At 51.0% G+C, this 27,364-nt stretch overlaps 1 protein-coding gene across 3 annotated transcripts in view; it reads left to right on the top strand.

Annotated features, from left to right (window-relative positions):
* Positions 1–19,360, top strand: part of INTS3 (integrator complex subunit 3) — a 92,228-nt gene extending 72,868 nt beyond the window's left edge. For all 3 annotated transcript variants that reach the window (XM_083477013.1, XM_083477014.1, XM_083477015.1), the window contains 8 exons: positions 1,489–1,564; positions 3,083–3,196; positions 5,474–5,522; positions 8,815–8,982; positions 13,987–14,087; positions 14,959–15,031; positions 15,994–16,150; positions 18,135–19,360. In XM_083477013.1, coding sequence (XP_083333139.1) covers positions 1,489–1,564; positions 3,083–3,196; positions 5,474–5,522; positions 8,815–8,982; positions 13,987–14,087; positions 14,959–15,031; positions 15,994–16,150; positions 18,135–18,212 — 816 coding nt within the window. In that variant the 3' untranslated portion in view covers positions 18,213–19,360. The remainder of the gene's footprint in view (positions 1–1,488; positions 1,565–3,082; positions 3,197–5,473; positions 5,523–8,814; positions 8,983–13,986; positions 14,088–14,958; positions 15,032–15,993; positions 16,151–18,134) is intronic.
* Positions 19,361–27,364: the final 8,004 nt, after the last annotated feature.

The raw sequence follows: 27,364 nt of genomic DNA, 5'->3' as shown, positions 1-27,364 counted from the left end.
ATCCACCTTGCAGGCCTCTTCCCCCGTTTTCTTTTGTAACAGCACCAGAGCAGTGCCCTGGGCTAAAGAGCCCCTTGAGAGAGCAGGGCTGGCGTGCGGTGCCAATGCTAACAGGTTGCCATGGTGCCCGTTTGGAGTGACCCAAAAATAGCCAAAGTGGGAGAGGTTTCGTGTGTGTGTGTGTGTGTGTGTGTGTGTGTGTGTGTGTGTGTGTCTTGGCAGGCAGTACTTTTGCCTCATGCTTGTTGCCTCTCAGCCTGGCTGGGCCTACAGGCTGTTTCCCCCACCCCCCAAAATAAACCTTTGTCTCCCCTAATATATCCGTATCTGCTTCGTTCATCAAGCGCTCTCTTTCCCATGCCAGCTTTGGGACGGCTGGGTCTCTTGGGCAGGTTTTCCTGGCCAGGGCAGACAGCGAGATGGTATCGCATGTGGGAAAGGGTGGGTGGCAGGCCTGATCTGACCCCTTCCTGGGCTCCTGCCCCGTTCCGGATGTTCCCAGCCTAACCCCCGTCCACCTTGGTGCCTTTCCCAGCCCTGCCTCAGTTTCCATCACTTGTCCCTTTCTCTCATTTCCCCCCATCCTGCTTCACTGGTTCCTTGGCTGCGTTGTGGAGCCAGTGGGGAAAGGTGCACTGTGGGGAAAGGTGGGGGTGGGTGAGGATGTGGGCGTGGAAATTAAGGGTGCCAGAAGACTTTGTGGACATTTGGTGTATTCATACTGTAGCATTTTCTCCCTGCCGAGGAAGAAGACTTAGGCTGCATTCGCACCGTACAACAACTTTGAGCTGATCCTCAAAAAAACGGGGCTTTTCCCCTTTGCAAAAAAAAGCTGCACAACTGTGAGCTGATCCCCCCCAAAATGGGGCTTTCCCCCTTTTCCTCCTCTTAAAGTAGGTGTGTCTAATGGTCAGGTGCGTCTTATGGAGCGAAAAATATGGTGAATCCACACTGAAGGATGCTCGGCTCAGGCCAGGTGGTGTGGGCCCCCTCGAATTAAGGTTCCACTTTTAGATGCATGTTTCACTTACTGTATAGGGCAGCTTTTAGTTTCTCCCTACAGTGGTGCCTCGCAAGACGAAAAGAATCCGTTCTGTGATTCTCTTCGTCTAGCGGTTTTTTCGTCTTGCGAAGCAAGCCCATTGACGGATTAGCGGATTAGCGCTATTAGCACTATTAGCAGCTTTTAGCGGCTTATCGGATCAGCTGTTAAGCGGCTTAGCGGCTTAGAAAAAGGGGGAGAGAAAAAACCCGCAGGAACTCGCAAGACATTTTCGTCTTGCGAAGCAAGCCCATAGGAGATTCGTTTTGCGAACCACCTCCAAAATGGAAAACTCTTTCATCTAGCGAGTTTTCCGTCTTGCGAGGCACCACTGTATCTTCCTAATGCGTATTTCACGTTCCTGCATTTCTCTTCGGCTGCAACCTGCGCCTGGTGGCCTTGTTCCTAAATCTGTGAGTCTGACTCCCTCTCTCTCTTCTCCCCAGCTCCAGGAATTGGTCTGCCACGTTATGATGGGGAACTTGGTGATGTTTCGGAAGGACTCCGTCCTCAATATTCTGAGTGAGTTGGGCTTGGCGGGGGCTCGGTGCCAAAAAACGAAGTCTTGGTTAAAAGGGGGAGGGGATAAGGAGTGCGTTTAGATAGACCCTTCCGCTCATTCTATAGTAGTGGTTAGAGTGCTGGGCTAGGACCCGGAAGACCTGGGTTCAAATCCTCCTCATCCATGAAGCTCTCTGGAGGACATTGGGGTCCAGTTACCATCTCTGAGCCTCTCAGGGTGGGCAGTGGGATTACCTGGGGGGCACAAAGTGGCAAGGGGGTGTGTGACATGGGGCACAAGAAGTGCCAGTGACTTAATCAGACTTTGAAAAGCTGGTATCATATCACCGAATCAAGCTCATCTGGTTTGTTGAATTAAACTAAATTGTGTGAATTGGATTTTGAATGAACGTGCAATTAATTGCCTCTGTTTTGAATTTAATTGCATTACCATCTTCCTTAGTGGGACGTGCAAACCCAGAGAATCCTTTTTATAGGGTAGGGGGCACTGGGGGTGAGTTTATGGAACCAAGTAGACGGTGGCCCTGCAGAGGTTTGGGAGCTCTGCATTAAATACAGTAGTACCGTATTTTTCGCCCAATAGGACGCACTTTTCCCCCTCCAAAAATGAAGGGGAAATCTGGGTGCGTCCTATGGGGCGAATACAGGCTTTCGCTGAAGCTTGGAGAGCGAGAGGGGTCGGTGCGCACCAACCCCTCTCGCTCTCCAGGCTTCGGGAACACATCCGCAGCCTAGGCAGCCCTGCGGGAGGTCCGCACGCCGGGCAGACATCCGCAGCATGGGGAGCCCTGCAGGAGTTCCCCGCAGGGCTCCCCACGCTGTGGATAGCAGCCTGCCGCCCGGCGGGCGGGGCGCCCTGAAGCAGAGCGCCCCTCGCGCCGGGCAGACATGGGCCAGCCCCACAAGCTTGGGGGACAGCAGGGAGGCGCAGCGCCGCCATCCCGCTGTTCCTCGACCTGGTTCGGTTTCCCTGACCTGCTTTGGGGGGGGGGAAATAAAGGGAAATTTTTTCCCCTTTATTTCCCCCCAAAAAAACTAGGTGTGTCCTATGGGACGAAAAATACGGTACCTCTGGATGCGAACAGGATCCATTCCGAAGCCCCGTTCACATCCTGGGTAGAACATAACACGTGTCTGCGCGGGTCGCGTTTCACCGCTTTTGTTCATGCACGTGATATCATTTTGAGCATCTACGCATGCACGAGCGGCGAACCTCGGAAGTAATGCGTTCTGTTACTTCTGGGTCGCCGCGGAGCGCAACCTGAAAACGCTCAACCTGAAGCATATTTAACCCGAGGTATGACTGTAGTAGTAGTAGTAATAATGATAATAATGATGATGATGTTTGTTCCTAAAAATATTCATATGCTGCTATTGGTAAAGAAAAGGAAAAAATCAGAGTGGTTACAATAATGCATGAAAGAATGCAAGACACTGTGAACTGAGTTGCCATGCCACGTTTTTGACAGCCAGGCTCTTTCCTGCCTTCCCTCTTTCCCCCTTGCCCACTTTTTCCAGTTCAGAGCTTGGAGTGGGAGACCTTTGAGCAATACTGCACGTGGCAGCTGTTTCTGGCCCACAACATCCCCCTGGAAACCATCATCCCCATCCTCCAGCATCTCAAGTATAAAGGTGAGCATGGCATGAGCATCCTCTCCACTGGCCATTTCAGGGTTAGGGGGGATGCACAACCGGGCAAAATAGGAATTCTTCACCACCTTTAAAGTCCTCCTGAAAGCCAGTAGTGAGGGAGATGGACAGAACTCACCGGGCAGGCCATTTTGCAATTGTGGGAGCCGCCACCAAGAAGGCCCTGTCACAGGTCAATGCCAACCAAGTTGCTCTCTCACCAATTACAGGGTCTGAGATGGTTGATATTGGGGGAAGATTCTAGTCCTCATTGAGGAAGGCGCACCTATAGGTACTTGGGTCCCGGGCCATTTAGGGCTTTGCTTACGTAGACCATTTCTGTACCGCTTAGTATAGGAATATCTCTCTAAGCGGCATGTGGCAAACCAAAGCAGGAACGGCACAAAACACCCAATAAAACAATTAATACAAATTACGGATGAAGATCTACTCCTTCGGACGCACCTCCCCAGTCTCCTGGCCTCTTACCCAGGACTCCATCCACCCTGACTCTTACCTGGTGCCCCAAAATACTGGCAGAACACCCCAAAAAAACTCGCACCCATGAGAGGATTCCTGGGACCTGGTGGGATCCGTCACTCTAGACTTCCTTTCATGTGACCAAGTCCTTTTTCGCTGACAATGGTTGACAAGAAGGATGTAGTCACACATTGGAAAACACTGCCCAATGGCACCAACCAGTTTGTGGGTTTGCCGCTATTCTATTTATTATGTTTTCATACTGAGAGCCAGTGTTGCGTAGTGGTTTTCAGTGACAGGGCTCAGCTCCAGAATACTTGAAGGAAGAAACTCTTCAGGTTTTCCCTGAGGAGACACTGTGTGTGTTTCTTTCCTCATGCCATGGATTAAGAACCACAGGTTTCCATATAATGTGGTGTTCCTTTTCAGATTGTCTTGCGTCTCGGCATCTAGAAATGCATCTCTCCCTAGCTTAATTTCTGGAAACAGAGACATTGCAGGGTCCATGTCTACCTATCTGTCTAATTAAACTATCTATCCTCTCCCTGGTTAGGACCCCAGGGACTGGGGTTCGAATCCCCACTCAGCCATAAAACTCACCTTGGGCCAGTCACACTCTCTCTCATAGCCTAACCTACCGTATTTTTCGCCCTATAGGGCACACCGGCCCATAGGGCGCACCTAGTTTGGGGGGGAGGGATAAATAATTTTTTTTTATTTCCCCCCCCCCCAGGCGCGGGGCTGGGGCAGGGGAAGCCTGAGCTTCCCCCGACCCCAGCCCCCAAAACAGGCTGCTATCCACAAGCCTAGGGAGCCCGGCGGGAACTCCCGCTGGGCTCCCGAGGGTTGCGCAGAGCTTCCTGAAGCCTGGAGAGCGAGAGGGGTCTGTGCGCACCGAACCCTCTCCAGGCTTCAGCGAAAGCCTGCATTCGCCCCATAGGACGCACACACATTTCCCCTTCATTTTTGGAGGGGGAAAAGTGTGTCCTATAGGGCGAAAAATACGGTACTTCATAAGGTCGTTGTGAGGATATAAATGGAGAGGGGGGGAGAAGTGTGTTCGCCACCTTGCCCTCTTTGGAGAAAAGGGTGGGATATTATTATTATTATTATTAATAATAATAATAATAATAATAATAATAATAATAATAATAAATTTTATTTATACTTCACCCTCCCCAGCCAGAGCCGGGCTCAGGGCGGCTAACACCAGTAAAATTACAGTAAAAGCATTATGGGGGGGGGCACAATTTAAAATACAGGTTAAAATGCAATTTTAAATGCAGCCTCATTTTTAAAGTAGCCCATAGATCAAAACCATAAGGGGAGGGAAATGTAAGGGTCAGACTGAGTCCAAACCAAAGGCCAGGCAGAACAGCTCTATCCTGCAGGCCCTGTGGAAAGATGTCAAGTCCCGCAGGGCCCTAGTCTCTTGTGACAGAGCGTTCCACCAAGTCGGGGCCAGTACTGAAAAGGCCCTGGCCGTAGTTGAGACCAATCTAACCGCCTTGCGACTAGGGACCTCCAAAGTGTTGTCATTTGTGGACCTTAAGGTCCTCCGCGGGGCATACTAGGAGAGGCGGTCCCGTAGGTACGTGTGTCCTAAGCCGCCCATATGAATGTAATAATAAATTGCAAGAATCCTAATCTGTGTACTGACACTAACATACTGGTTCCAGGCTGAAGGCCACAGCTCTGCTGATGCAGTGGCAAATATAGAGATATATGCTGCGAAGGAGCTCAGAGCTCTGCATCGGAGTTGGTTAGCAGCTGCTTAACAAACCTCTCTCTGCATTTCAGAACACCCTGAGGCGCTTTCCTGCTTATTGCTGCAGCTGAGACGGGAGAAGTAAGTATCCAAAATGCCATATGTCACAGTTGCCTCAAGTGCGCTTCGAGCGGAGGGGCCTGGCTTCAGGGCTGCGTGGGAAGAAAAGCGTCTCTCAGGGAGATGGTTGGCGCCTGCCAAAATACAGGGGTGGCGAGGCAAGGGATGGAGAGAGAAAGAAATCAGGCAGGAGGAAGGCATCAGTCGGGGCTTTTAACACTTCCCATGTTTCTCCTATGGGACGCGGGTGGTGCTGTGGGTTAAACCACAGAGCCTAGGACTTGCCAATCAGAAGGTCGGTGTTTCGAATCCCCACGACGGGGTGAGCTCCCATTGTTCAGTCCCTGCTCCTGCCCACCTAGCAGTTTGAAAGCACGTCAAAGCGCAAGTAGATAAATAGGTACCACTCCGGCGGGAAGGAAAACGGCATTTCCATGCGCTGCTCTGGTTTGCCTGAAGCGGCTTAGTCATGCTGGCCACATGACCCGGAAGCTGTATGCCGGCTCTCTCGGCCAGTAAAGCGAGATGAGCACCGCAACCCCAGAGTCAGCCACGACTGGACCTAATGGTCAGGGGTCCCTTTACCTTTACCTATGCTTCTCCTGGGTGTGTTCCTAAGCAGGGGCAGGGCACCAAGGGTCACACACAGACCTCTACTCCTCTCCACCTGGCCCTCCTAAGGTTCTGCTTCGCAATTTCCAGGATTGTTTTCACCCGACTTGGTATGAGGCAACTTCCTACATCCCCCCCCCCCCCCGTCTCCTGATGCAACTTCTACCCATGATGGGAAGAACTCTCTGAGCCTTCCAGCTTTTAATAAGCCCAAACTTTTGACACACGGCAGCTGAGGGTGGGAAATTAAAGCTATATTTCAGAAACACACAGAGCAAACTGCTCGCCTGCCTCCTCTCGCCTCCCCGCTCCGTGTAATCGCCCTTTAGGGCTGTGGACGGCATTGCAATGAGTTATGGACAGGGTTCGTGTGGCCACGGCGGCTGGGGAGCTATGAGAAGCCGAAAGGCAGAGTGCGCTCCCTCCCCGCCCCCGACTTGCAATTCCAAAATGTTAATTGGCGATCCAAGTGCCGGGGAAGGTGTGTTATCTCGTCGCTGGCTTGACCTGAGCTCGCTCCCAATTTCCTGCGCAAGCAAGGAGAGACATCGTCTGCCCAGGCCCAGCACACCCGCCCGGAGGCAGCAGCAAACAGCAGTCAAGAGTGCCCATGCCCTTTCCGACGACTGGCATTGATAATTGCAGCCGGGGGCTTTGTTGGGTCTTCTGCATCTCCATATACAGGTTCCAGTGCGGATTTCGGAGAACTGTAGTTTCCTTCTGTTGCAAAAACGCCGAGATTTCAAAGCCTTTTTATTTCACCGGGTCACGGTGGATGCGGCTGGCTCACGTGCCGGCACTCAGCCCCTCTCTTCAGCCGATCCCTGCAAACAAGCTGGGGGTGGGGAGGTTATCGCTTTCCCCCCGCTCATCCAATGATAGATTTTTGTGGCAGCAAAGGGGCCAGATTGCATCTCCCTGAGGGGTGCTGTTCTGGGCAGAAAGAGTTCTGAAGACCCCCAAGATGAGCAAGGAACTCGGTTGCTACTTAATTTAGCACTGGGTCCGCTCATAACGGAATTGGCAGGACAAAAGGTGATGATGGGGAGTTATGGGTTGTAGCCAGTGGTAGTCCTACTCGGAGTAGACTCACTGATATGAATCAAGCTCCATTAATTTCAGAGAGAGAGAGCATGCGCGTCATGCGATACAATACAGTGGTACCTCAGGTTACAGACGCTTCAGGTTACAGACTCCGCTAACCCAGAAATAGTACCTCGGGTTAAGAATTTTGCTTCAGGATGAGAACAGAAATAGTGCGGCGGCAGTGGGAGGCCCCATTAGCTAAAGTGGTGCTTCAGGTTAAGAACAGTTTCAGGTTAAGAACGGACCTCCGGAACGAATTAAGTTCTTAACCCGAGGTACCACTGTACTATAAACACTGTCCATTCTGGGTTTCTTGGAGCCCCCCAGCGTACGGTTGTTGGAAACAGGATGGTTTGTTTTGCTTTTTTTCTGTCTGATCCAGTAGAGTTTTTTTTAGTTGCAATCCCTTCTTCAGGCAGAGGCCAAGCCAGCGCCTTGCTTTCCCAGCTTCTCCCTTTGCGACTTCTCTCCCGAAACCGGCTACTGTTCTGTGCTTCCTGCTCCCCGACTCGGACCCTCAGGGAGGCTGCGGTGTCCCAGCGTGACCTTTGCCAATGGCCCCGCAGAGAGCGCTTTAATTTCTATTCATAAGGGGCCTGGAAGGGAGCGGGCTGTCTCTCCTCTCCCTTTCTCTGACCTGCCACGCTGAACGAACCCAGGAAAGGAAGGCAGCCTCCCGGAGCCCAGCGCCTCCTGCTGCCTTGAGGAAAACTCGGGCAGCTTCCCAGCTGCGCGTTCAACAGCAGGGGCATGCTGGGAAAATCCGGTCTTCCTTTGAGGCAGGCTTTGGCTCCGTGGGATATTTTTAAGGGATTTGCGCAGGGCTGGCTTAACTATGACAGCCAGGATATCTGTTGGCTGGCCAGGATCCAGCTCTTAATTCAGCTAAGGCTGCTGCCTCCATGTTTTCCACCCTGAGGGCCACATTGCCTTATGGGCAAATTTCCCAGGGGCCGCCCGCCGGGTGGGCGTGGGCGGAGCAACTAATAATAATACAGTGGTACCTCCGGTTAAGTACTTAATTCATTCCAGAGGTCTGTTCTTAACCTGAAACTGTTCTTAACCTGAAGCACTATTTCTGGGTTAGCGGAGTCTGTAACCTGAAGCGTATGTAACTTGAAGTGTATGTAACCCGAGGTACCACTGTAATAATAATAATAATAATAATAATAATAATAATAATAATAATAAATTTTTATCTATATCCCGCTCTCCCCAGCCGAAGCCGGGCTCAGAGCGGCTAACAACAGTAAAATAATACAACATTCTAAAATCATTTCATTATAAAATCAGTTCAAATAAACGTTATCTTTGTACAGTAGGCTGGTTTCTAAGCAGACGCCCCTGTCGGTCTATCCAGACAAGCGAGAAACATGGATCAGAGTTCCAAGAACAGTAGAAGTGTTTGAGGGGGCGGAGTCTGGTGAGGGGCGTGGCTTGCGGAGAACTCCCAGGGGCCAGGCAGAGAGGATTGGAGGGCCACATTCCGCTGCCAAGCCAGAGGCTCTCTTATTAAATCAAGACCATGGGTCTTCTCCCGTTCTCCTGGTTTTCTTGCCCCTTGGAAAAACAAACAAAAACCAGGAGTAACAATAAGCCATGCATTTTGCCGCAGGCCTAGCGAAGACATGGTGAAGATGGTCCTCAGCCGGCCGTGCCACCCGGACGACCAGTTCACCACCAGTATCCTCCGGCACTGGTGCATCAAGCACGACGACCCCTTGGCTGAGCACATCAAGTCCCTCCTGATCAAGAACAACAGCCTTCCCCGAAAACGCCAAAGGTAAACATGAACTGGGAAGGGAGGAGGAGGTTGCTTCAGCCCGGGGGGGGGGGGGAGCGGAAGGTAGATTGGGATCTACTTCCTGGTCGATCTCCGGGTGATTTTGCAGTAGGTCAACCAGGGTTTTCCAACAGCAAGAACAAGGCTGTTCCCTCCACCTGGCTCAGGAGAGAGGGGCACTTCGACCCTCCAGGAGTTGCTGCAAACCTCAGCTCCCGTCGGCGTCTTTAAACTGTGGAACTCGCCGCCACAAGATGCAGCAACAGCCGACAACCTCGTCGTAAACTTTATTGCACCATCCGAAAACATCAGCAATAGCAGGCTGCCAGCCTAGATGGCTTTGACAGCCGATTGGACTATCCTGAAATTGTATATTATGGCCTATATCTTGTGCCCATTTAATCATTACCGGTTTTACTTCTTCATCTTTGGTTTCCCACTCCAAAAGAACGTTATATGCCTTTTTAAAATAATTTTGTATTTTCTTCTATCACTTCCTTTTGGAATATGGAAACCCAATATAAGAAGCCTTTTTTTATTATCCTCCTTAACGATATCCTTTAATTGTCTGTGATGTAGCCAGCTTTGAAGATGTTCTTTTACTTCATCATATTCTTTCAAAGTTAACTTTCCCTTTCGTTCAGCCTGCAACTCTCTATATATTGGCCACTCTCCTTTGCCCACCAATATTTTAAGTGATAGTGCTTCAGTAGGTGATAGCCACCAGGGTGTTTTTGGTTCTAGTAAATCTTTATATTTCTCCCATACTTTGAACAGTGACCTTCTTATTAAATGGTTGTGGAATCCTTTATGTACTTTTGCTTTTCCATACCAGAGGTAGGCATGCCATCCAAACTTTGGAGGAGGAGGAGGCAGCCAACAGTGGCTGCTAGCCACGATGGCTACGCTCTTGTCCCACAGTCGGAGACAGATATTCCAACTGCTGGAAGCCACAGGAGGGGAGAATTGCCCTAATACTCAAGGGTTCTGCTTGAGGGCTTCCCACTGTGAGAACAGGAGTCTGGACTGGATGGGCCATTGGCCCTGATCCTGCAAGGCTCTTCTTGTGTTAGTTCCAGCAAACATGGGCAACCTCTGTTCAAGTTCCTACTCTGCCTGCCTGCCTGTGTGGGGTATTTGGCTGCGGGCCAGCTGCAGCTGCAGGCAGAGGCCATCTGCTCAATGACAACTTGCACCTAGAAAGACAGCGTGCCAGGGAAAAGGCACACGTGCTTGAGATGCTAGCTTTCTGCATGCAGGGAGTTTAAAGCAAAACAGGAGGGATGTTCAAAAAGCATCTCTCCCCCCCTGCACTACCCAAAGAGATTTTGCTGCTTGTCGGAACTACAGTGGTACCTCAGGTTACATACGCTTCAGGTTACATACGCTTCAGGTTACAGACTCCGCTAACCCAGAAATAGTACTTCAGGTTAAGAACTTTGCTTCAGGATGAGAACAGAAATCGGGCTCCGGCGGCGCGGCAGCAGCAGGAGGCCCCATTAGCTAAAGTGGTGCTTCAGCTTAAGAACAGTTTCAGGTTAAGAACAGACCTCCGGAACGAATTAAGTACTTAACCCAAGGTACTACTGTACATATAATTTTATCCTCCATACAACGCACAGGTAGAGGTTTCGTTGCAATACCTATTTGCCTGTTTCTTGTGTTGCTCTCCTTTCTGAGGATAATAACAAAGGACTGTCCTGTTTTATTCTCACAATGGGCCTGCGAGTTGATTTAGCCTGAGAGAGGGCAACTGAACCAAGAATCACCCAGCGAACGTTTGTTGTTGAGTGGATCAAGAAAAGCATATCAGGCCTAATCTTGTGATGCTCTCTCTTGTCACCGTCATAAGGACTAGAAGCTTGCCCTGTTTATCTTTTTTTAAAAATACTGAAAGCTGTAAACCTCAATCTGCACATGCAAAGAGAGCATACGGGCCGTGGGTGAGGCACCTAAAAGCAGCCACCAGCTTCCTCCATTGCCACCCCTTCCCAAAGGACAAAAATCACACCTCCTATCGTGTTTCTCTTTTCATCGTCTTATCCCGAGAGAGCAGAGAGCCGCTCGCTTTGCTTCTCCTAATTGGACCCACTTCCTTGAGCCGCCTTCGCATCTGCATTGCAAACCCGGGGAAATTTATCTGGGAGATTTCCCTGCGGGGGGCAGCCCAGCGGTGACTGACAGGTCCTGTGCCAGGAACCCAAGCCCAATTAGAGCCAAGTGGAAGTTTTTGCAGGGTGGGGAGGTTTGGAAGGATGCAGAGAGGAGGGCTCCGGCCTCTCTGTGGTACCTGGAGTCGATTTCACCTGTCTTGTGGAGGGGGCAAGGCAGATCTGTTGCTCTCTGCTTGGATCAAGGGCGGGAGGGGGTGGTGCCCCCCCCCGGGAACCTAGAGCTATCCCTCACCTCCACCATCTCCCTCTGCCTCATAGGAGCAACACTTTGGATCTCGTCCCTGCCCTCCCATGCAATGTCTGGAAAAGGAGGGCTCCTTTTTGCTTGTAAAAAGGAGGACTCTGATCTCGATCTGCCTGCTCAGAGCCTGGCTACAGGTTGCGTCCCTATCACAGATGCCAAGGGTTGCCTACGGTGGTGCAGTGCTTCGAGTGCCAGACTAGGATCTGGGAGAGGCCCGGGTTCGAATCTGTACTCAGCCATGAATTTCAGTGTTGTGACCCTGGGGTCAGTTGCTGCCTCTCAGCCTAGCTTTGCCGCATGGGGTTGTGAGGATAAGAGGAGTGGGAGGAGAACCGCAGGTGCCGCCTTGAGCTAGTAGCTGCCCTTGATCGCTGCCCCCACCAAGTCCTCTTTCAAAGCCATCCCAGCTGGTTGCTCCTATCCCATAGGAGCAAGTTCTGCAGTTTGCATGCCCCGTGAAGAAGTCTTTTCACCTGAGCCTTCCACGTCCAGCTTCATCAGATTCCCCTAGTGTTGTTGTTATTGTTGTTTAGTCGTTTAGTCGTGTCCGACTCTTCGTGACCCCCTGGACCAGAGCACGCCAGGCACTCCTGCCTTCCACTGCCTCCCGCAGTTTGGTCAAACTCATGTTGGCAGCTTCGAGAACCCTGTCCAACCATCTCGTCCTCTGTCGTCCCCTTCTCCTTGTGCCCTCAACCTTTCCCAACATCAGGGTCTTTTCCAGGGAGTCTTCTCTTCTCATGAGGTGGCCAAAGTATTGGAGCCTCAGCTTCAGGATCTGTCCTTCCAGTGAGCACTCAGGGCTGATTTCCTTAAGAATGGAGAGGTTGGATCTTCTTGCAGTCCATGGGACTCTCCAGAGTCTCCTCCAGCACCATAATTCAAAAGCATCCATTCTTCGGCGATCAGCCTTCTTTGTGGTCCAGCTCTCACTTCCATACATCACTACTGGGAAAACAATAGCTTTAACTATACAGACCTTAGTGTTAGGAGGAAGGAAAACCTTTTTCTCCGCAACTCAGAGCTAGAGCATTGCCTTTGCGTGGTACCAGGCAGCTTCCTGGGTTCATGGCAAGACATTTCCCAAAGCAGGACGGACGGACACACACGCGCGCCCCCCCCCCACACGGCATGCAGCCTTTCATTCAGAGAACAAGGAGATCCTTCTTAACATTCGCAGAGCAAGGACGACATCTAGTGGAGTTCCTTCTCCAGCGTCCGAACACCAACGCTAAGCAACTGGACCAGAGCTTATTTTAAAAATGGACAGTGCCCCTTCCCCCAAACATAAGAAGCCAAAATAAGCAAGTGGGAAAACCACAGACAAGTTGGAAAGCAGATACTTGGAGGACGGAGGTTACTGTTCCTGCCCAGTTTTTCCCCTAGCTCCTAAGAATTGAATTGGAGGGACGCAGGTGGCGCTGTGGGTTAAACCACAGAGCCTAGGGCTTGCCGATCAGAAGGTCGGCGGTTCGAATCCCCACGACGGGGTGAGCTCCCGTTGCTTGGTCCCTGCTCCTGCCAACCTAGCAGTTCGAAAGCACGTCAAAGTGCAAGTAGATAAATAGGTACCACTCTGGTGGGAAGGTAAACGGCGTTTCCATGCACTGCTCTGGTTCTCCAGAAGCGGCTTGGTCATGCTGGCCACATGACCCAGAAGCTGTACGCCAGCTCCCTCGGCCAGTAAAGCAAGATGAGCGCCGCAACCCCAGAGTCGGCCACGACTGGACCTAATGGTCAGGGGTCCCTTTACCTTTAAGAATTGAAAGTGAGGAGAGCACTGCTGCTAGTGGTGCTGCTCTCAGGCTGCACTCGCATGCTTCCATTGCAGCCCCTGGGTGTCCGCTGTGGGAACAGGTGGCTGGACTAGATGGGCCATCAAAGTGCTTCTTATGTTCTTAACTCATGCCTTCATGAGGGCTAGATACTTGGGGCTTTCGTTGTAAGTTGTAGGAGGGGAAAGCAAGCAGACGCTCCCAGGGTTCTGAGTCTTTTGCCCTTGTGTTCCATTAGATCAGGGGTCTGCAACCTGCGACTCCGGAGCCACATGTGGCTCTTTTACACCTTTGCCGTGGCTCCGGGGCGGATACTAGCGAGGGGAGGAGGCGCATTGTGCGCCCCGACACTCCCCACTGTGGCAGGCGCTGTACTGGCTGTGACGTTGCATGGGGGCGGTGCGTGCGTTAGTCACGCACCGTCCCGACGTCACCTTCCCGCCCGCCACATTGTAAGGGGCATGTACGCTGGTCACTGCATTGTAAGGGGGCATGTGCGCTGGTCACTGTTTTGAAAAGGGAGTGAAGAACACACACACACAAAAAGGTAACTTGTTAATTTAACGTTTATTTCTATGAGGAGGAGTAATTCTGAGGGGTCCAACAAAGAAATAATAAAAAAGTGACAAAAAAGTTATTTTTATAATGACGAGTTTTGCGGCTCCCAGGTTTTTTTTTCCTTCGGAAACGGGTCCAAGTGGCTCTTTTTGTCTTAAAGGTTGCAGACCCCTGCATTGGAAGGACATTTCTAATGACCCTGCCTGCGTCCTCCCTCTTTCCCCCCTTCCTTTCTCTGGCTCTTTGCTTCCAGCTTGCGCAGTTCCAGCAGCAAACTCGCCCAGCTCACCTTGGAACAGATCCTGGAGCACCTAGACAACCTGCGCCTGAACCTCACCAACACCAAACAGAACTGTAAGTGCATCTTTAAAGACTCCCCCATGGAGAGCTGATGCCAGTCGATGTAGACCAGGCATAGGCAAACTCGGCCCTCCAGATGTTTTGGGACTACAACTCCCATCATCCCTGACCACTGGTCCCGTTAGCTAGGGATGATGGGAGTTGTAGTCCCAAAACATCTGGAGCGCCGAGTTTGCCTATGCCTGATGTAGACAGCGCTCAGCTAGGTGGACCAAACGCCTGACTCCGTATAAGCCAGTTTCTTGTTTAAACCAGCACTCTTATTTAAGATCATGAGGACTAGACTCCTGTCTGAATTGTAAGTGCAGGACTGTAGCTGAATGCAGGCAGAAAGTCCCAGGTTTGATTCCTTTTTTTTTTTTAATGCTTTTCAAGTTTATTGAAGGTTTTTAACACATGGAGCACAAAAATCCAAACACATAAAAAGCAGTGAATCAAAAAAGAAGAAAAAAGAAAAATGTAGAATACTCATCATCCTTTCCAAACAAAATTGTATAAAAAAAGAGAAAGAACAGAGAAGAAATAATTGGGGGGGGACCCTTTATCACATTTATATCAAAAAAGAAGGGAAAATAGCTAAGAAGAAAGAGTTTCTATTCCCAATGGCACTTCCAGTTGGGGCTGGGAGAGACTTCCCATCCATTAGTGTAGACAAGAATTCCATACCAGGAGTCTCACTTGGCAGAGGGCAGATTGCCTGGGCTCTCGGGCGTGCAAGTGACTTGGTGTTAAAAGCCCCCCATCTATGCCGTTCATCCTGCGGTCCTCTCGGATGTGCATGTTCCAAGGATGTGAAGCTGCCATGTTTTCTTAAAATTTCATTTCATTGACTTCCTGCTCCTCTTTCCTTTCGATTCCCTGGCAGTTTTCAGCCAAACCCCCATCCTTCAGGCCCTCCAGCACGTCCAGGCCAGCTGCGACGAAGCCCACAAGATGAAGTGAGTGCCCGTCCCTTGTGTTTGCATTTGGGGGGTGGCATGGGCGAAGGCTTTCCTTGGTACTGTATGGGGCTCAGAAAAAAAGAGGGTGCCCTCCTTTCCAGCGGAGAGCAAGTGAGCAGGAGAGAGATGGAGAAGAAAGTCTCACCCTGCAGACTGAGCGGAGCAGAGGTTTGCTTGTAGGGCGAGGGAGGGAAGGGTGTAGAACTTGCTTCTCTCCCCCAAAGCAGGGGCAGCATGTGGGGTGGCATCGTTCCACAATCCCTGAGCCCTGCTGCTGCTGCTGCTGCTGTTTCACTCTCCAAGCAAGCAAATCAGAAAAAGGAGCAAGTAATCTTTCACTTATGGGGACACGGGTGGCGCTGTGGGTTAAACCACAGAGCCTAGGGCTTGCCGATCGTGACCGACTCTGGGGTTGCTGAGCTCATCTCGCTTTATTGCCCGAGGGAGCTGGCATACAGCTTCCGGGTCATGTGGCCAGCATGACTAAGCCGCTTCTGGCGAACCAGAGCAGCGCACGGAAACACCGTTTACCTTCCCACCGGAAGGGTACCTATTTATCTACTTGCACTTTGACGTGCTTTCGGACTGCTAGGTTGGCAGGAGCAGGGACTGTGCAATGGGAGCTCACCCCATTGCGGGGATTCGAACCACCGACCTTCTGATCGGCAAGTCCTAGGCTCTGTGGTTTAACCCACAGCACCACCCGTGTCCCTCTGTATACTGTATATTGTATATGACTGTATACAAACAGCAAATTGACAACCGGTGTGGATTTCTGAGCTGGGGTGCTGAAGGCCTTGCATCATCCTGCAGCGTTCTCGCCGCAGCTTCCGGGTCGAGCGCAAGGGAGACCCCGGCATTTCCCCGACCTGCCGCCACCCCCAAACCTGAAAATGCTCTTGGGTGCATAGCTTCTTGCACAGCCCGTGGCCCCACCCTGTGCCATCTCCCCTCCCCAGGTTCAGTGACCTCTTCTCCCTGGCCGAAGAGTACGAGGACTCCTCCAGCAAGCCTCCAAAGAGCCGCCGGAAAGCCACCGTCTCCAGCCCCCGCAGCCGGAAGAACGCGGCGCAGCCCGCCAACAACGAGGAGGAGTCTGCCTCCAGCAGCGCCTCGGTGAGCCGAGCCTTTGTGGCGGGTGCTGGGTTACGTGGGTACACGTGGTGCTTTGTTGCCGCACGGTGCCCTGATGCGGCGATGTATAAATCGTGGTGCGCAAATGCTTTTCATAAATAAACATAGCAGCAGCGGGGAACCTCCAGTCCCCAACTGCGGCCCCCAACCTCTCTGTTCCGGCCCTTGGGACTTTCCCATCACCATCCCTGAGCGCTCTTGCCCGGCTGGAATGTGCCCTTGGCCTGTGATCATGCCCGTTAGTGCATGGAGAAAGCAGTCTCTATGTATAGAAACCCCTTGACTTTTTCGTGGCTGGAATGCAGATGCAGGAGAATTGTATTAAAGCAGTGGAAAGGCTGTTTGCCTCCGAGGGAATGTGAGACTCGGGCTGAAAAGAGTTTGCTTCTCCCACCCCCCTGAAACAAAGCTTTCTTTCTTTCTTTCTTTCTTTCTTTCTTTCTTTCTTTCTTTCTTTCTTTCTTTCTTTCTTTCTCTCTCTCTCTCTTTCTTTCTCTCTTTCTTTCTCTCTCTCTCTCTCTCTCATATTTATTGATTTTCACAGGTTTTACAAATTTACTTACATTTCAGTCTCTGTTTTCTCTCAAATTTGGGCTACCCACCCTTATTTCCATAATGTTTTTATTCCTATCTTGTTCCTACTGCTTTCTATATTATACTTCAATACAATTATCCTCTATCTCAATTATCCTTGTTTTCGTTCCCCTGCTCATAATTCAAACCCCGGCCGCGTTTTCATTTGACTCGTAATAGTTCTTCAAATATTCCGAAAAGGGTCTCCACTCTTCCACGAACAGTTCGCCTCTTTTATCTCTCGTTTTTGCCGTTAACTTTTGAAGCCGTTCCTCCTCGACTGGTACTGGCTGTTGTTGTTGCATCTATAAATATTTTAACCATCTTTTTCGGGGCCTCCATCCCTATTATCCCGAAGAGAAAAGCTTCAGGACTTTCAGGAATAACCAATTTGAATATTCATTACATATCATTCCCCCAGAGCCTTTAGCTTTCTTACATGTCCACCATATTTGGGGGAAAGAGAAAAAAACAGACCCTCTGGTAGACAGACAGACAGACAGATCATTTATTACGGTCAGAGACCAGCTTATAAAACACACTCGGGGGTACAATCCCAGAAGGAAAGCAAACATTTAAAACAATGTACAACAATAAATTTAAAATTTATATATGCGATATGTTTACGCTTCCAACAATTACCGTATTTTTCGCTCCATAAGACGCACCTAGTTTTTAGAGGAGGAAAACAAGAAAAAAAATATTCTGAATGAATATTGATTCATGGATGATTTTTGTGGTTCATGCTGTGGCCACAGACATATGTGATTTGACGGTGAGTTTGGGGTAGCCCAATGCAAAAATCCTGAGGATCCATGTGCTTTTACCTCCCCCCTCCCAGGCAGCCTCCTTTATCGCTAGCGTCCCTTATCTCTCTCCCGATCGCTTGCTGATCAGCTGCTTCCTTTCAACACCCCCTCCCCTCTTGTTTGCTTTAGTGTCTTTTCCTTAGCTGGAGCAGTTTTTTTGCTCCTCCTTTTCTTCTAATTTCTCTCCTCATTGCTTGTATTAGTATTCCTGTGTCCTCTCCTTGCAAGTTCACTGTCTTTACCTCCCCCCTCCCAGGCAGCCTCCTTTATCGCTAGAGTCCCTTATCTCCGTCTGATCTCTTGCCGATCAGCTGCTTAGCGGCTTTGTTTCAACACCCACTTCCCTCTTTCAAAAAAAAAAAAAGCATGATCTGCTTTTCACCCATGGGCAATTTGGCTCCAGGGACCACGCATTCGCTCCATAAGACGCACAGACATTTCCCCTTACTTTTTAGAAGGAAAAAAGTGTGTCTTATGGAGTAAAACATATGGTACTTGACACATCCTTGTGCACCTTAGTCAGATCGTTTGGTGTTTAAGATACCACTTACATATCATTGAAACACGGCTTTCTTTGCTCTTAGGAGGAGGAAGACACGAAGCCCAAACCCACCAAGCGGAAGAGGAAAGGCTCCTCAGCGGTTGGCTCGGACAGTGACTGAGGGGGGCGGACAAGACCGCCTTGTCGCTAGCGGCTCCCAGGGTGACCGCAGGCAGCGGCAGAGAGCGGATCTGGAGCGGCCGGCCGGAGTCACCATCGGCAGCGAGGACAATGCTCTCTAAAGAGGGGCGCTGGCGGGACTTGGGACGCTCGGGCGCCCCCTTCCCCCCCCCACCTTGGCACCGTTACAGCCTCTGCCCCGCTCTCCGTGCCTGCGAGACACTCTCTGCCCCCCGGCGTCGCCACCCATCCTCGCCTGCCCGCCTTTTGTATGGTGGCCGCGGGCGGGGGGGACGACGCGGGTGGTTTTCCTCAGGCCTGTCCTTGGCGGCGCGGGGGCCACCTCATTCCGCGGGCAGCGGCGCCAGAGAGAGGGGTCCCCTCTTCTCTCCGAAATGTAAATAAATGGTGTGAACCGGCGTTACTCCCGTCAGTGCTGCTTCCGGCGGGGAGAACCGGGAGTGGGGCTGGGCTTGGGGGGGAGCTGGAAATGTGAGGAGGGGCAGGGGGGGTATTTCAGAGCCGGGCCAGGCTTTTCCTGGCATCGTCCCCCCCCCCCACAGCGCCAGAGGCCCTTCCTCCCCACCCAACCCCAAGCTTGTCGCGTGTGTGCCCTTCCACCTCCAGAGAGAGAAAAAGAAAGGCCATTTTCTCCACACAGAGAACATTCCGGTTAACCACCCCAAAGCCTCAAACACTCCCCCCACCCCACTTCCCGGGGAGGTTGGGGGGGGCAAGGAGGCTTTCCTTTCTGCGGCCTCCCTGCCCTTTCGTGTATGATGGCCGGATAAGCCTCGCTGCCACGTTCCTGCCTCAAAACGACAACCCCCCCCCCAGCCATACGAAGAAATGACTGCTAGGCTGTCAGCATGAAGGAAGCCCCCCCCCCCTCGCCCTGCCCCGCATCCTCCCGGCCAGCTTTTTGAGAAGCGGCCCCCCTCCTTCCTGAGACCCCCCTCTCACAGGGTTGGGGGGGCGGGAAGGGGAGGCAGTGGTGGTGGGAGTGGTGGGAGCAACCGACTCAGCGACAGGCAAGCGAGACGAGATGGTAGTTATATTTTTAATTCCCCGCCTACCCACTGAGAGATTATCATTTTTAAGTGGTTTTTAAAAGAGACAATAAAAACTGTCAACATGTTTTTTGTACAAGTTCACCTGTTTTGGACTCGTGTTTGTGTGCCGCGCTGCAGGGGTGGGGGGTGGGGTTGCAGTCTTTGGGCAGGGGGTGTCTTAAGTCCTTTTACTGTTTCCAGAGCTGGGTCCCTTTCCTTGCATACAATCGGCACGAAAGGGGGGGGGGTTATTTGGCTGCCCGGATGGTGTCTGACTGGCAGGGGGTTGCCCAAGGTTTCAGGCAAAAGTTTCTCCCACCAGAAGTGGATTGAACCCAGCTGAATTCTACCTCTTTGCTCTGTAAAGGTAAAGGGACCCCTGACCATTAGGTCCAGTCGTGACCGACTCTGGGGTTGCGGCGCTCATCTCGCTTTACTGGCCGAGGGAGCCGGCGTACAGCTTCCAGGTCATGTGGCCAGCATGACTAAGCCGCTTCTGGCGAACCAGAGCAGCGCACCGAAACGCCGTTTACCTTCCCGCCAGCGCGGTACCTATTTATCTACTTGCACTTTGACTTGCTTTCAAACTGCTAGGTTGGCAGGAGCAGGGACCAAGCAACGGGAGCTCACCCCGTCACGGGGATTCGAACCGCTGACCTTCTGATCAGCAAGTCCTAGGCTCCGTGGTTTAACCCACAGCGCCACCCGCGTCCCTTCTTTGCTCTGTACCTTCCCCTTAAAAACAAAACAAGGACCCAGTCCTCATGGTTCTGATTTAAATCGGGGCATGGGAAGTTTGGCAAGTCGGGCCATTGGCCAATCTAGCCCATTACTGTCTGCACTGGCTGGTAGTGGCTCTCTGGGGTTTTTAGACCTGCTCCCACCACACCCCCAGCCTTGGAGATGCGTGGGATCAAACCGCGTACCTCCTACATTCCATGCGGGAAGATGAAGGAGCGACAGAACTTCTTGTTTGCTTTGCACGCCCTCCGACGAGCTCTCGGGTTTGTATCGCCTTACATTCCTGAGGTTTTGGCCCGGAGCGGTTTCTTCGGAGCTGGCTCGGGTTCAAGGCCCGAGTCGTAAATAAGGCAAGGAGCTTGCTCGCCTACCACATCGCTTCGGCAGCTCCCAGCCACGACGGCTGCGTTCCAGCTCTGCTGTTGGTAGAGCGTCGCTCTTGTGCCTGGGTCCCGATAATGGGCTTCCCATTGGGGTATCCGTTTGACCGCTTGCGGGAGAAGGGTGCTGCGCTAAGCTGGGCCATTGGTCCGATCCAGCAGTCGGGCTCTTCTGATGCCCTTAGAAACACGGAATCGTAGAATTGGAAGGGATCCCAAAGCTCATCTAGTCCAGCCCCCTGCAATGCAGGAATCTCAGCTCAAGTGTCCGTGACGGATGGCCTTGAAAACCTCCAAGGGGAAAAGAGTTCACAACCTCCCAAGGAAGTCCATTCTGGTGTCGAACAGCTCTTACGCTCAGAAAGCTTTTCCTGATGTGTTCCTTATGGAACCTCCAGCTCCAGGGGTAGTCTATCTTAGATTCCTAGGTCCTTAGGGGCATTTGGCCACTGTGAGAGAGCAGGATGCTGGGCTAGGCAGGCCATTGACCTGATCCTGCAGCTGGGCTCTTTGGATGCTCTTGCAGAACCTCCAGCTCCAGGGGCAGTCTATCTATATTCCTAGGTCCTTAGGGGCAGGATGCTGGCCTCTTTGGCCAGCCTGGCTCAACCTGCATTCTTCAATCGGCTGCAGCACATAATAATAATAATAATAATAATAATAATAATAATAATAATAATAATAATAATAATTTTAGATTGTGTGACTATTTGACTGTTTATTTGATTGTTGTTAGCTGCCCTGAGCCCGGCTTCGGCTGGGGAGGTCGGGATATAAATAAAATTTATTATTATTATTATTATTATTATTAATAATAATAATAAATTTCATTTATATCCCTCCCTCCCCAGCCGAAGCCGGGCTCAGGGCAGCTAACAACAGTAAAATAGTACAACATTCTAAAATCATTTCATTATAAAATTAATTCAACTCAAAATGATGGCAACCATTAGGCTAAAGTTCTGTGAAGATTGCCAAAGGAGGGGGTCAGGCTGTGCCCTGGCCAAAGGCCTGGTGGAACAGCTCTGGAAAGATGTCAAGTCCCGCAGGGCCCTAGTCTCTTGGGACAGAGCGTTCCACCAGATCGGAGCCACAGCCGAAAAAGCCCTGGCTCTGGTTGAGGCCAACCTAACCTCCCTGTGGCCTGGGACCTCCAAGATGTTTTTGTTTGAAGACCTAAGTTCCTCTGTGGGACATACCAGGAGAGGCAGTCCCGTAGGTACGAGGGTCCTAGGCCATATAGGGCTTTAATGGTTAAAACCAGCACCTTAAACCTGATCCTGTACCCCACCGGGAGCCAGTGCAGCTGGTATAGCACCGGGTGAATGTGATCTCTCAGAACCTAGAAGATTCTTCTTGTATCTTTTGCTCGAAGTTCTAGCTTTACGGCCGAGGGGGGAAAGCTTCACACTTTCCGCAGCTTTCCAGTTTCCCAGCGAGTTCTGGCTTGCGCCAAGCAAGTCATTTGTAGCAAACGGCAAGGAATGTCTGCCTGCTGGAAACACCTCAGGAGGCGGCAGGGGAAGGGCGGAAATGTGGGTATTTCTGTTGCGGTTCCTGCTTTCCATTCCTCAAAACATCTGCAACTCATAGTGATGGAGGAAGCTTTGCCCAGAGGCGGCGGGGAACCAAAAAAACTCCCCCAAACTGCCTTTAAGTAGGGGAAAGGTTAGGGCTGGTTGTTTTCTTCGCGCTGCTGGCAGGTCAGTGGGGAAGCGCCGCTGAGCATATGCTTTGCATGCAGAAGGTCCTGGGTTCGATTCCCGACGTCTCCAGGTAGGACTGGGAGAAACTTCGGTCCGAAAGCATGGAGACGGTGCCATTTCGTAGACAACACTGAGCTAAGCTGGACAAAGCGCCTGGTTTGGTATAAGGCAGATTCCTCTATTCCTTTTTAAATTGGCCCTTTATCCAGAAACGTGAGGGCCTCGTTGTATCTTTAGGAATGGGCCAAAACTCAGAGGCAGAAGGCTCCAGGTTCAAGCTGCAGACAGGGCTAGGAAGTGACCCCCGCCTGGAACCCCGAAGACCCGTTGCCCATTATTCAGAACAACATGAGGACTAGAACCTTACATTCTTTTTCAAGGGAAGGGTCTTGAACCCCTGCTTTGCATGCAGAAGGCCCCGCGTTCAATTCCTGGCATCTGCAGGTAGGCCACGAGACAGGTTACCTGTCTAAAACTCTGGAGAGCTGTTTGCAGTTAATCTACTGTATCAGGAAGCTCCTTTTCTTCCTGTTTTAAGTCAACCCCCAGGGCTAGAATATCAATTTTCTTTCTAGGGCACAGGCCAAACGAGACCCAGTGGCAGAACATGTACTTTCTACGCAAATATGCCTAAGTTTAAACCCTGGTATCTTCAGGTAGGGGCAAGAAAAGCTCATTTCTTCCCCCCCCCCCTCTTTATGGGGAGAGAGCTGGTTTATTCTGACTTTTGCAAACCGTAGAGATGAGAAGTGGGGGGGATGGGCTGCGATTCGGGAGAAGAAAGAAGAGTTTGGATTTGATATCCCGCTTTATCACTACCCAAAGGAGTCTCAAATCGGCTAACATTCTCCTTTCCCTTCCTCCCCCACAACAAACACTTTGTGAGGTGAGTGGGGCTGAGAGGCTTCAGAGAAGTGTGACTGGCCCAAGGTCACCCAGCAGCTGCATGTGGAGGAGCGGGGAAGCGAACCCGGTTCACCAGATTATGAGTCCACTGCTCTTAACCACTACACCACACTGGCTCTCAGGGGGCGCTTGGGCGGAGTGTGCACGTTGCGGGTGGGAGTCCAGCCCAGCTGGGTCCCTCAAAGACCCCTGTCGCCCACTCGGTCCTCGTCTTTGCAGCAGTCTCTGCACCCGGTGCCCACCAGCCCCTTGACCACCTGAAGTCCACACAGCTCCCAGAAAAGTTCATTTCTGAAACCCTGATGAGCTGGTACCAGTTAATGTCAGCAGTGCTGAGTGAAATGGACCTGACTCTGTAGATTCCTATTTAAATCAGCCTTTTTTTTTTCTTGGGAGGGACGGTACCTCTGGTACATGTCATACTCAACACTGGTCTTAAAAGACCTACACTGGCTCCCAGTACATTTCCGAGCACAATTCAAAGTGTTGGTGCTGACCTTTAAAGCCCTAAACGGCCTCCGTCCTGTATACCTGAAGGAGCGTCTCCACCTCCATCGTTCTACCCGGACAGAGGTCCAGCGCCAAGGGCCTTCTGGTGGTTCCCTCACTGCGAGAAGCCAAGTTACAGGGAACCAGGCAGAGGGCCTTCTCGGTAGTGGCACCCGCCCTCCCACCAGCTGTCAAAGAGAAAAATAACTACTAAACTTTCAGAAGACATCTGAAGGCAGCCCTGTTTAGGGAAGCTTTTAATGTTCAATAGGTTATTGTATTTTAGCGTTTTGTTGGAAGCTGCCCAGAGTGGCTGGGGAAACCCAGCCAGATGGGCGGGGTACAAATAATAAAAATAAAAAAATTCCTTCCAGTAGCACCTTAAAGACCAACTAAGTTAGTTCTTGGTATGAGCTTTCATGTGCATGCACACTTTTTCCTGCTTGGCAGGGGGTTGGACTCGATGGCCCTTGTGGTCTTTTCCAACTCTATGATTCTATGATTCAGATACACAAAAGCTCATACCAAGAACTAACTTAGTTGGTCTTTAAGGTGCTACTGGAAGGAATTTTTTTATTTTGACTATGGCAGACCAACACGGCTACCTATCTGTAACTGGTACAAATAATAAATTATTATTGTTATTATTATTATTATTATTGGGCAGTTTGTCCACCTTTGGTGCACTCAGCTCTCACCTTTGCTTCCCAGAAGCTGTTGGCATGTGACAGAGCCCACACCCTGGGAAACAGCTTTGACTGGCTGGCTCAACCAGCTGAGTGGAGCCAATGAACCTCAAACCCTCAGTGAGTTAGGGGCTTCCCCTGCATGTGAAGACAGGCAGATTGAGTGAACGAGAGCAATGGTGGGTCCAATGGTCAAGAAGGTGGGTTTTGTTTGTGCTGTAGAGGGAAGTGAGGGACTCGCTGACCTGGGAAAGTAGCCCATCCAGGAGAAGGAAAACTCTGATCGTAAACCTCCGCTGCCTTGTGGGATAGTTTCAGGAGAAGAAAAGGCTCAGGAGAAAACCCAAAACAACAACAAACCTCTGGTTATGTGAAACATTCAATAAACACACAAGATGTAACTGGCTGTACATCTGAAAAAATAATATATACTATTTATTGTATAAAGCAGAGACATCACCTTGCCAACAAAGGTCCATATAGTTAAAGCTATGATTTTCCCAGTAGTGATGTATGGAAGTGAGAGCTGGACCATAAAGAAGGCTGATGTCCGAAGAATGGATGCTTTTGAATTCTGGTGCTGGAGGAGACTCTTGAGAGTCCCATGGACTGCAAGAAGATCAAACCTCTCCATTCTGAAGGAAATCAGCCCTGAGTGCTCACTGGAAGGACAGATCCTGAAGCTGAGGCTCCTAGACTTTGGCCACCTCATGAGAAGAGAAGACTCCCTGGAAAAGACCCTGATGTTGGGAAAGATGGAGGGCACAAGGAGAAGGGGATAACAGAGGACGAGATGGTTGGACAGGGCTCTTGAAGCTACCAGCATGAGTTTGACCAAACTGCGGGAGGCAGTGGAAGACAGGAGTGCCTGGTGTGCTCTGGTCCAGGGGGTCACGAAGAGTCGGACACGACTAAACGACTAAACAACAACAACATCCATTGTATTGAATTGTAGATTTCAACAGAAGTAGCTCATAAAGTTCAATGAAAAAAGTAGAACACCCAGTGGATCAGTTAATTCTTTAATCGGTTCATGCATACTGTCCATTTATGTGTAAGTGCCTATTCCACCTGTCTGTTCATAGAGTCCAACAATCCACACCAAAGGTTGTTGCAGTTCCACAGAATCCTTTCAGAGTCTAAGACAAGGATTTCCGGAATATTAGCCTTGTTTTGCCGTCCTGGACTTCATCAGTAGTACAAACTCAAATACGGTATCACAGGACAGTGGATCTTATGGCATAGCAGAAGACCATACACAAATCCAGGGCGGAGTCCCTAAGACTGTTGGGCGGCGTCTTGTACACCTCCTTTCGGCAACTCCTGCAGCCGAGCCGGTGCCCAAAAGTCTTGCTCTGCTTTCCTTTGGCCCACATCCGTGAGGTCGAGAGGGAGGTCTTGTCGTTTGGTCAGCCCAGGACCTCCAGACACACTGCCCCGGCTTGTGCCTCGGGGCAGTCACTCTCTTGCTGCTAATGCAGCAAAAACAACACAGGAGGCAGCAGGTCTGAGTTACTGGTCTCTGCAGCCAGCGCAGGCCAAGATTCTTCAGTGGTTAGACTTCACCCCTGGAGGTGCACTCCATTGTCTCTCGAGACAGACAGATTGCAACAATTATTCATGAGGACTGCAATCTTGCTGGATCTTTTAAGCGGCGGCTCATAGCTCAACACCAGAGCCTCGGTCTGACTCAGTATATAAAAGAGGCGAGCTCCCGTATGTTGTTCAAGCAGTCTGTACAAATAGCTATAGGTTTCTGTAACGCCCTGGCACCACTTTCCATAACCCAGTGCCCTCCATAGGTCTTGGAATTTGCTCCCTGTTGGCGCCAGCCAGTTCTGCTAATGGCCAGGAATTACAGGAGCTGTAGCCCCAAACATCTGGAAACATCTGGGGAAGGGTGCCCTAGATCTCTCTCGCGTGAACCCTCCCTGCCTTCTTTAAAATAAATTGCCACTTGAGAGTTTTTACAGGGCTGCCCTCAGGAACGAATGCTGACATATGCCTCTCCGCATGTCTAGCTTGCAAACCCGAGGCTTAATTCCACCTTAAACCCAGAGTTGCGTTGTTCTGCCTGGAGCCGCAAGGTAGCACCCAATTTCTCTCTCCTCCCACGGATATTGGGTCCCGTCGGCCAACCTTGCAGGGTCGTTGTAAGACTTGCTGATGCACAGAAGTGGTTTGAATTCTCCAAAGCCAGGGGATGGGGGAATATTGCGGCCCTCCAGATGTTGCTAGCTATTTTTTAGAATAAATTTATATCCAGCCCCCTCCTCCCAAAGGAGCCCGTTCCTGACCACTAGGCGTGCTGGCTAGGAGCTGCTGTCTATCACTACCTGGAGGAGTCCCCCGTCCCTTCTCTAAAGCTATAAATGACGAGTGGTTTTGAGGAGAGAAGAGGAGGCCTGTTCTTCAAAGGTCCACCTAGTCCAACTTTCTGCTTCCAACTCAACTTGTAAGTCACGCCGTTGGTCCATCTAGGTCAGTATTGTCTACACGGGCTGGCAGCAGCTCTTTGAGGTTTCAGACGGGGTCTCTTCCAGCCCTACTGGGAGATGCTGGCATGGAACCCAAAACCTCCTGCATGCAGGCAGATGCCCTACCAATGAGCAACAGCCCTTCCTCTAAAAAGCAAGTTCCTGGTCTCATGGTTGTTTAGCTGCTTTAAATGGGAGCCTTAAAGAGTTGCATTTAGGTCCATTTAAGCTCAGTATTGCCTACACCAGTTTCCCAAACGTGGGTCTCCAGCTATTGGGACTCCAATTCCCATCATCCCTGACCACTGGTCCTGCTGGCTAGGGATGCTGGGAGTCGTAGTCCAAAAACAGCTGGAGACAAGTTTGGGAAACCCTGACTGCGAGAGGATCTCCAGGATTTCAGACAGGGGTCTCTCAGTCAAACCTGGAGCTTAAGCCTGCGACCTTCAGCATCGTGTGCAGAGATGCTCTTCCGTTGAGCGAGAAAGCTCACCAGTAGTAAGTGAAGGCACCCCTGCTCACCTCCTGCCAGTCTCTGATCCGTGGAGGTAGACTGCCCCTGAGACGAGAGGCTCCATTTAGCCATCCTTTAGCCCAACTGGCTCTAGACGGACCTCCATGAAATCTATCCGACACGTGTGCTTGATGGTCTCTGGCGGATGATGCTCCGCGTCCAAAAACCGGAGTGAGGGAACCCCGACCGGCCAGCTTGTGCC

Source organism: Podarcis liolepis, assembly GCF_965112155.1.
Source record: "Podarcis liolepis genome assembly, chromosome: 15".
Lineage (NCBI taxonomy): Eukaryota > Metazoa > Chordata > Lepidosauria > Squamata > Lacertidae > Podarcis > Podarcis liolepis.
This window is presented reverse-complemented; position numbering and strand designations above follow the sequence as displayed.